This window comes from Nerophis ophidion, linkage group LG02 (assembly GCF_033978795.1).
Source record: "Nerophis ophidion isolate RoL-2023_Sa linkage group LG02, RoL_Noph_v1.0, whole genome shotgun sequence".
Classification (NCBI taxonomy): domain Eukaryota; kingdom Metazoa; phylum Chordata; class Actinopteri; order Syngnathiformes; family Syngnathidae; genus Nerophis; species Nerophis ophidion.
This window is the reverse complement of record NC_084612.1, coordinates 20775480-20786251: the sequence shown is the minus strand read 5'-3', so window position 1 is coordinate 20786251 and position 10772 is coordinate 20775480. Positions and strand designations below refer to the sequence as shown.

The 10772-nt window shown below is 40.2% G+C and overlaps 1 protein-coding gene across 1 annotated transcript; it reads left to right on the top strand.

Moving 5' to 3' along the window:
- Window positions 1-1545: 1545 nt before the first annotated feature.
- si:ch73-167i17.6 (regulator of G-protein signaling 9-binding protein) lies at window positions 1546-8293 on the top strand. Its single transcript, XM_061878808.1, has one exon. The coding sequence runs from the start codon at window positions 1889-1891 to the stop codon at window positions 2627-2629; it is 741 nt and encodes a 246-aa protein (XP_061734792.1). The 5' UTR covers window positions 1546-1888; the 3' UTR covers window positions 2630-8293.
- The last annotated feature ends 2479 nt before the right edge of the window (window positions 8294-10772 follow it).

Below are 10772 nucleotides of genomic sequence, written 5' to 3'. Positions count from 1 at the left end.
TTTACTTTTTCTCTTTATTTGTTCCTTTACTCATTTTTGTGGCTACAACAATTAATAAGTTATGTTGATTGATTCAATAAATAAATAAAAATGCTTTGAATAATTGCATGGAGTGCCCGGAACTTTAAATACACGTACATACAGTGGGGCAAAGAAGTATTTAGTCAGCCACCGATTGTGCAAGTTCTCCCACTTAAAATGATGACAGAGGTCTGTAATTTTCATCATAGGTACACTTCAACTGTGAGAGACAGAATGTGAAAAAAAAATCCAGGAATTCACATTGTAGGAATTTTCAAGAATTTATTTGTAAATTATGGTGGAAAATAAGTATTTGGTCAACCATTCAAAGCTCTCACTGATGGAAGGAGGTTTTGGCTCAAAATCTCACGACACATGCCCCCATTCATTCTTTCCCTAACACGGATCAATCGTCCTGTGCCCTTAGCAGAAAAACAGCTCCAAAGCATGGTGTTTCCACCCCCATGCTTCACAGTAGGTATGGTGTCCTTGGGATCCAAATCAGCATTTTTCTTCCTCCAAACTCGACGAGTTGAGTTTATACCAAAATGGATACATGGCTGACACAGCAGAGGATTGGGAGAATGTCATGTGGTCAGATGAAACCAAAATAGAACTATTTGGTATAAACTCAACTCGTCGTGTTTGGAGGAAGAAGAATACTGAGTTACATCCCAAGAATACGGCAGCTATGGACGGCACAAGCTCAGCTTTTCTCCGGTAAGAAGCGACTTTTTAACCACAATTTTCTCACCGAAACCTGCTGGTTGACATTCCGTCGTGATTCATGTTCGCTTGACCGCGCTTTGATCCATAGTAAAGTTTCACCTCCAGGAATTTTAAACAAGGAATCACCGTGTGTTTGTGTGGTTAAAGGCTAAAGCTTCCCAACTCCATCTTTCTACTTTGACTTCTCCAATATTAATTGAACAAATTGCAAAAGATTCAGCAACACAGATCTCCAAAATACTGTTTAATAATGCGGTTAAAGCAGACGACTTTTAGCTGTGTGTGTGCGCAGCGCTCATACTTCCTAAAAACCCGTGACGTCTTGCGTACACGTCATCATTACACAAAGTTTTCAAGACCCAGGAAATTTAAAATTGCAATTTAGTAAACTAAAAAGGCCGTATCGGCACGTGTTGCAATGTTAATATTTCATCATTGATATATAAACTATCAGACTGCGTGGTGGGTAGTAGTGGGTTTCAGTAGGCCTTTAAATCGGGGTCCACGTTAATCAATTCATGGTAGAGGTGGCGACTTGTCCAGGGTGTACACCGCCTTTCGCGTGAATGCAGCTGAGATAGGGTCCAGCGACCCCCCGTGACCCCAAAAGGGACAAGCGGTATAAAATGGATGGATGGATGGTGGTTATTCAATAAAAAAAAAAAAAGTGGTTTCCCTTTAAGGCTTTGTGGCACAACATGACAAGCAACTACGAAAGCCAATCGCCGAGTTTCGCCCCGCCCCTTTGCAGCCTGCCACCGGGCGCGCCACTTATGCGCGCACACGTGAGCGGTGAAGGCGCTTTAGGGACAATTAAGCAACACCCGACGGATACACGAAAATAGACGAGGAGGGATGGACCTCTTTTTCCTCTCATTTTCTCCGTTTATTATTTTTTGACTTTTTTATTTTTATTTTTTGGCTTCACCACCTGTAGCTGAGTGATGATATTCCTCTACGATATATAAAATAATAATAATAATATATTTAAAAAAAAACATCGTAAAAGGAGAAAGGGGTTAAAGCATGGAGAGGAAGGAATTTGTACTCACATAGCCGACAAGTCATCCGTCGGGGAGCTCGCCATTTCTCTCTCGCTGGTCATATTCTCGTGGAGGAAGAAGAGGAAGAGGCGGCCATGGGCAAAGAGGAGTGTAAAACTATGCTGGACGCGCTGAACAAAGTGACGGCCTGCTACCGGCACCTGGTCGTGGCGCTGGGCAGCACTTCGGACTCGCAGAACTTGCGGGAGGAGCTGAAGAGGACCCGCAAGAAGGCGCAGGAGCTGGCCGCGGCCAACCGGACTAAGCTCACCTCGGTGCTGAAGGACAAGAGCCTCAGCAAGGAGGACCGCGCCGAGTACGAGCGCCTGTGGGTGCTCTTCTCCAGCAGCATGGACCTGCTGGAGGTGGACATGAAGCGCTCCCTGGAGATAGGCCAGGACTTCCCGCTCAAGGTGCCCACGCGGCACCTCATCCAGACGGGCATGACGGGCAGCACCGGCCCGGTGGCGGCGCGCGCCATGAGCGTGCAGAACATGAAGTACGAGGCCGACAGCAACATCGACACCGCCGACCTGCGCGACCTGCAGGCGGAGATCTGCCAGGTCAGCCAGATGATGGAGGAGATGGAGATGAAGGTGCAGGTGGCGCCGTGGGCCGTGGAAGCCAAGCAGGAGGCGGGCGCCGAGCTCAAGTCCAACATGAGTGTGGGGAATTCCTCCGTGGGCGTCATCTCCATCTGCGAGGAGGAACCCAAGGACGAGGACGGGGGAGGTGGCAGGGACACCGGCTTGGCGTCCATCTGCGCCGTGGTGGTGTTCTTTGTCATTGTCACCGTGGCCGTGGTGCTGGGATATCTGGTCATCAACATGTCCTGAAAGAGTGGTAGGGTAGGTAGGTTACGTGATCAGCGCTTCGATGGTTCGCTAACTTTTTTTTTTTTTTTCCACCACCTAAAAAAAAAAACTCTCCCAAGTACCACCAGAATGACAAAACATTAAATTACGGTAGCGTAGTAGGCCTGAGTATTCATCAAAGACAAGGCGGAGGTTTTTGTTTGACCGCTGTAACGTTACGCACGGTTTGAACAGTAACACTGTGTTTGAATGTAGGTAAATAAAACACTGTACTTTTTACCAAGGGATTGTTTGACATACCACTAGATCAGGGGTGTCAAACTCATTTTAGATCGGGGGCCACATGGGGGGAAAAAAACTACTCCCAACTGGTAAAATCACGGCACGATAACTTATAAATAAAGACAACTTCAGATTGGTTTCTTTGTTTAAAAAGATAGAACAAGCACATTTTGAAAATGTACAAATCATAATGTTTTTTTTACACATGAATATTGTAGTTAATACTTTATTTAGCATTATTTATATTACCGTATTTCCTTGAATTGCCGCCGGAGTGCTGGTGAGCTGCTTTCTCGCCTCAGAGCTCTTAAAAGTTGATTCTAGATTATAAATCATGTTTCTCACTAGGATTGTACGGTATAGTATAGTACCATGATATTAATGAATCATATTCGGTTCTATACCACCTCTGAAAAGAACAGAAAAAGGGCGGTTCCAACCTCAGGGAGTGGCTCCCGTAGAGGCTCATCATGTTGTGCCACAAAGCCTTAAAGGGAACCCACTTTTTTTTTTTATAATTCACAATCCTCATGAGAAACAAGAACAAACATGTCTTTTTAAATGCATTCTACATGTTCATATGATTCACCCTTTGAAATACTTGCTGTAGTTCAAGACTAACGGCCATTTGAAAAACAGCACTGCACATCCTAATGGCGGCTAGGGTTGCAAAGGGGTGGAAAGTTTCCTGTAAATTTCCGGAAACTCTCCGGAAGTTAAGCTCGTGAAGTTTGGATATTTTTACCATTTTTTTGATTATTGGAAGTTGGACACTGTCCATCATATTCTGTAGAATACGATTAGAAGCTTGTAATGCAATGCCACACACAGATATAAATACCGTATTTCCTTGAATTGCCGCCGGGGCGCTAATTAATGTAAAACTTCTTCTCACTCCTGCGCTTACCAAAGGCATGCGGTAAAAGTAAGCATGCGCTAATTATTTTAAAACCTCTTCTCATTCCGACACTTTCCAAAGGAATGCAGTAAACATTTGAGTGTGATGTAAGCTTGGACCTTAAATCCTACTGAATAGCTCTTAATCTTCTTCCCTTTATGCGATTTCAAATTACCGGTATTGAAATCAGCCTCCTCGGATTTTGAAAATGATGACAGGGGAAGTGTCACTCGTGACGTCACGAGTTTGACCAGGCGTTAATACTAAGCATGCGCTAATTATTTTGGGAAGCGAGTTTGACCCGGCAGTAATTCAAGGCAGGCGCATACCATATGCCCTGCAGCAATTCAAGGAAATACGGTATGCAATAATGTTAATCAGTCAAATAATTGGTGTTCATTTTCAATCTATCAAGATAAAACATAATATCAAAATTAAATAACAGTATGTTATTTATGTAGTTCGTTCATTTTCCTCCACTGATGTACTAACGTGGTTTATTTTGTACATATGTAGCATCATCTACAAAGATACAGATAATTGCCATTGCGACATCCACATTTAGAACAGTAGTTTCTTTCATTCAGAAATTTCAGGTTAATTTTCATACTGAGCAAACTCATCCCGCGGGCTGGATAAAACCTGTTCGTGGGCCCGACCTGGCCCTCGAGCCGTACGCTTGACACCCCTGCACTATATGGAGCCTTTACCACAGTTTGAGAATCAAAACCTGCTCTGACTGGCTCACGCACCCGCTTTCTGTTTACATTTCACTTGCAAAAAGTGCACAAACATGACAGGAATCAGTATTACTGTTTATTATGGCCACACTGAAAAGAAAAGTACTGTAGAACAATACAAATAACATTTTTGTATTATTATAAAGAAAAAACGATGTGAGAATAAGTTAGTATTAAAGTCCCAACGATAGTCACATACACTAGGTGTGGTGAAATTACCCTCTGCATTTGACCCATCCCCTTGTTCCACTCCCTGGGAGGCGAAGGGAGCAGTGAGCAGCAGCGGTGGCCGCGCTCTGGAATCATTTTGGTGATTTAACCCCCAATTCCATCCCTTGATGCTGAGTGCCACGCAGGGAGGTAATGTGTCTCGTTTTCATAGTCATTGGTATGACTCAGCCGGGGTTTGAACTCACGACCTACGGGGGCGGACACTGTAACCACAAAGCCACTGAGCAACTTAATAAAATAAAAAAAGGTTGCGAGAAAAAAGTTTGGAGTAGGATAGAAGTCTTATAATGTTATAAGTATAAAGTGAGAGCAATAGCGAGATTTTTGTGACATAAGTCGTAATGTTACACAAGTCACTGTGCTGCGAGACTTGTCATACTGTTACACAAAGTGTTGTTACAGTGAGAAAACAGTGTATATCAAATATTACAAGAAAGATTGTGTTAATTTTATGAAAATGAAGTCATATTTTGCGACTTAATAGTCGTGATGTAATGAAAGTCACTGTGTCGGCGAGTTGTACTGTTACAGGACTAAATGGTTAAAACAGAACATTTTCACAATAAATATTTTTATTCCAATTTTCAGTCAACGTAAGTGTTATTAAAATGAGAAAACAGTGTAATTGCAATATTTCAAAAAAGGAAAGCATTAAGACATATTGGGTCTAAAAGGTTACAAGAGTCATAATGTCAGAAGACTCGTGTCGTAATGTTACGGAAAGTTTTACCAGACTAAAGTCGGAATGTTATGCGTCACAAAGCTTTTGTGTCCTATAAATCTAATGCTTCAAAAGAGAAACATGTTATAGTAGGACACATTTTTACAGTAACAAAGTCTTATTTTTACAACTTGTTTTCTTTTTTCTTCCAATTTTCAGTTAAGGGAAGTGTTATCACAATGAGAAAGTCTAATAGCAGGATTACGAGAAAGAACATTGTAATTTTTTCGAAAATTAAGTGACACGTAAAAGTCTTGATGTCATGAAAATCACTGCGCTGAGACGAGTTGTACTGTTACAGGACTAAATGGTCATTGCGATGAAAAAAACAGAACATTTTCACAAGAAATATTTTCATTCCAATTTTTAGTCAACGTAAGTGATTTTACAATCAAAAAACAGTAGAATTGCCATATTACCCAAAAAAAGAACAACATTCAGTCATATATTGGGCCTAATAGGTTACAAGACTTGTGTCGAAATGTTACGGAAAATATTACCAGACTAAAGTCGGAATGTTATGCGCCACAAAGCTTTAGTCTCCTATAAAACTAATGCTTCAAAAGATAAACATGATATTGTAGGACACAATTTCACAGTAACAAAGTCGTATTTTTACTACTCATTGTTTTTCTTTTAATTTTCAGTCAATGGAAGTGTTATCACAATGAGAAAGTCTAATAGCATGATTACGACAAAGAAAGATGTATTTTTTTTAGAAAATTAAGCGGCACATAAAAGTCTTGATGTTATAAAAGTCACTGCGCTGAGACGAGTTGTACTGTTACAGGACTAAATGGTTATTACAATGAAAAAAACTGAAATATTATTATTACAAATTTCAGTCAACATAGGTATTAATGCAATAAGAAAACAATACAATTGCAATATTACCAAAAAACCCCCCAAAAAAAACAACATTTAGCCTAAAAGGTTAGTCATAATACTACAAAACTCGTGTGAGTGTCGTAATGTTAAAAGAAGTGTTACCACACTGAAGTCAGATTGTTACGCAGGACTAGTCATAATCTTAAGAGACTAAAAACCTTAAAGAGCTAAATACTACACTTTTACAGGAAAAATACTATTTTCCTGAGAAAAAAGTCGGAATTTTACGATCAATTTTTTCCCCCAAACAATTTTGTCAACGTAGCTCTTACTCAAGTTGTGCTGAAGCTGTTACTTTTATTTATATTAAAATATAATCCCCAACTATGCTTTTCGTAACGCACATTTATGCTAAAACATGACTTTAGTCTTGTGTAATAAACACTGGTGATTTCTTGTCATCTTAAAATGTGAAACCCTTTTACTTGCAATATCATGTTATTATTATTCAATGTTTAATACCAAACCACATAAAGTAATTCTCGTAAATTACGATTTTTGGGAAAGGGGGGGCATTTACCTACAACTGTAGTCCTGTAAAGAACGGGATTTATTCTCCAATTATCGAGTTTTCCTTACAGTGTGGTCATAACACTCCTTTGACGGAATGTCGTCAAAATCGCTTGGATTTGTTTTTATGGTTACGGCCTGATGTAGCGAGGCAGAACTTATTGTGCCCTACAATGAAAAAAATGGCCAGCCACACCCAATAAGAAAACTACAATAAAAACATTTTAAGGATAGTAAGATGTGTTTTGGGAAAGAAACAGTACCCTCTGCTGGCTCTAAAGGGGCACTGCTCCCCTTGACCTTAAAACGGCAGAAGACACCTTAAAGCGGGTGTAAAAGCCAAAAAAACAGGGGAGATGAGGAGCAAGTGTTACGCTTTGTGAAGGTATTTGCACTAGATTTTAAACATTTAGAAGTATAGGTGGTGATAATTGACATCAGGTACAGTGTGAGATAAAGCAGACCTGTCTTTCGGGTCGAGGGGTGTGTTTATTTTTGGAAATGGGGGCAGAAAGGAAAGGGGGAAAAAAAGTACAAGGCAGAGTGTGCGGCCATCAGGATGATGCAAACTACACGTAATCCAAGTGGATTACTGGGAGAGCTCATGCAGAAACGTAGCCTACTGTACAGTATTCTTACCCACGCTCCCATGCTAAACTAAACCATGCTTCACGTCAACAAAGCAAAAAGCGGCCATCTGATTGTTTTATAGGAAACAAAGGCAAAAGTTATCCGTGTGATTAAATCTGCACTATCTCGCACTCTTAGCACAAACCCCGGTTTGTACACATGACATCATCCATGTTGAAGACATGAAATCACAATGTGCTTCAAGACGGACCTCTAAGAGTTGTTCATTAAGGCACCAGTTCACCGTAAACTGTGCTCCTTTATCAGGGTTTTCTTGCAAACAGTGTTGAATGTATACATTGCAACATGTATATACACATACAAAGAGTGGTTTTGTACAAACAAGTCTTATGTGTCAGATAATGTACATACAATCAAGTATATTTATGATAATAAAACTGTGAAATGCACAAATAATGTTTGAATGTTTCTATACAAACACAAGCACTCCTTTAGAGATTATCTTCCTGGTTTTAAAAGTGTCAAAAGTCAAACCTTAACTTTGTAATCACTGCAAAGCCGGTGGCTTCTTGCAGGTATTTTAAGCAGATGACGATTATTAAGTTCGACGTAACCACCTTAAGGTTTAACGGCGTTCAATTTTCCAATGGCCACTCTTTATCTGTCGGCCTGCCTGGCTAATGGTTTTACTTCTAAGAGTATTTGCGTATTCCTGGAATAGTGCAGGACATGCTAAGGCTGACAGCTAAGGCTTCCTAGAGCAGTGGTTCTTAACCTTGTTGGAGGTACCGAACCCCACCAGTTTCATATGCGCATTCACCGAACCCATCATTAGTGATTTTTTTTTTTTCTCAAATTAAAAAAAAAGTTATGTTTTATTTACTGGTCCACAAAATACACCGCGCATGAACATCATCTTGTTCAAAGAACAAAACCATCACAGTGCATGAACTCACAACAAATTACACACCTGCGAATCAGATGGAAAATTAGAGGGAACATTGTTTGGGGATATCCAAAATACGGTGATAGGGAAAAGTTTTTATTTACACGATGAGTCAGGTGTGTATTGACCTCCGCCGAACCCCTGATGCCGACTCACCGAACCCAGGTTAAGAACTACTGTCCTAGAGAAAGGGTAGGGGTTGGTTGGTGTGCTAATGGAATTTTACTGGGACACCAAAGATTTCATGCAATTTCACTGAAAAACGGGGAAAAAACAGGAGAGAAAGAAGTCATTTTACATGTGATGCTTTTGGTTTATCCTTTGAAAATTGAATTGTTTCATGCTTCTGTGCTCCAGCGCTCATTCGGGTTTGGTTACATCTGCATGCATCATCACTACGCTGTGGTACTGCAACTTTCCTTACTCAGTATTTTCATCCGTAATTTATTTTGTATTGTCTAAAACAGGGGCTTCTTAACCGTTTTGACCTCGTGGCCCAACATTTCCTCTACACAGGGGCCCAAGGACCACAGAAATATTAACATTCTTGAATTTCATCGTATTCAATAATATATCCATCTACTTACAGTTTAACAGGATAAACATTGTCAAATTATAAAAAAAAATGTTTTGATCACAAATATTATTATCAAAGTCAGGTTGTTTAAATATGCACAAAATATACTGCAAAAGAAGGGACTCATAAACTGATGTTAAATAAATTCTAACTAAATTAATAATAATATATTTTTCTTACATAAACTGTCAATAAAATTAAAGTGAAAATAAAATACAAATTCACCACTTTCATACTTGCCAACCTTGAGACCTCCGATTTCGGGAGGTGGGAGGTGGGGGGGAGGCGTGGTTGGGGCGGTGGGCGTGGTTAAGAGGGGTGGCGTATAATTTGCCAACTTGAGTATTTCATATATATTTCATATCTATATCTATATATATATATCTATATCTATATATAGATATAGATATATACATATAGATATAGATATATATATATAGATATAGATGTATGAAATACTTGACTTTCAGTGAATTCTAGCTATATATATTTATTTTATTATATATATAAATAAAACAGTTGAATTTCCGACGGCACCTATCAAATACACAGTAATAAAAACACAGTTGTTCTACTAACTGTACTGTGCTTGCTGGTTACAAAAAAAACAACAACACTTACCTTTCACTATTTGAGTAACCTTTGTTCTGCCATTTGCGTATTGGCGAGCGATCTCCGAATCCGGTAACATCCTTCACGGATTTGTTGTAGACATCCGCAAATGAGAACGGGAGGTTGCTTCCAGCTATCAGCATAGCCATCTTTGTCTCAACATAAGATACACCATCGGGTCTCTATTTTGCGAGGTGGCCCATAATACTGGGTTGTGAACGATGCTGCGCTGCGGACGCTTCGTGCTTCGCTGACTGACCATTCATGGCTGCGTATATCTGTTCGGCCGCCGTGTTCAATGGAGAAGTCTGTTCTACAAAATTTACAGGCAACATACCCCTTCACCTTCAAACTCTCCTGGATAAACTGAAATTCTTGTTTCCAATCGTTCTGGAACTTGCAAGCGTATTTCTTCATTTTGCTCGTCGACTGTGTAATATATTGGGTTGGAGTCAATAACCAGGCGACGTGATGAAGTTACGTCTCTTTACTGTGGGATTCAGAACAGACTCCCTAATTCATGTTCCTTGACTGCACTTAAATGTAGAATATATTTAAATTCTATTCTATGTACAGTAGATGGCAGTATTGTCCTGTTTAAGAGGGTCACAACATTGAGTCAGGTCTGCATGCAGCTGGAGGGGGCGTGGCCTCCAGCTCCGCTTGAATTTCGGGAGATTTTCGGGAGAAAATTTGTCCCGGGAGGTTTTCAGGAGAGGCGCTGAATTTCGTGAGTCTCCCGGAAAATCCGGGAGGTTTGGCAAGTATGAACATTTTAAGTAACTTCTCTATGACTTTAGGTCCAGACTTCTTCTGTTTGTTTGAGATTGTCATTACTGCCACAAGTGGTGGAAAAGTGGATTACACCTGAGTACAGCTGCCGCCGAAACAGATATCTTTGGGCGACCCTCTCGGGGGCGTTCGCGGCCCAACAATGAGCCCATTAGGTTAAAAAACACTGGTAAAAGACAAAGGTGTCAAACTTAGGACCTGGGGGCCATACCTGGCCCACCACATCATTTTGTGTGACCCGCGAAGGCATGGTAATATATAATAAAATTAAAGAAACAACAGTACTTGATCTTTTCTCAATTCTTTCCATTTTGACAAAAAAAAAGGACATTTATTGCATGCAATTGCACATTTTTTAAACTTTATTATTATCTAT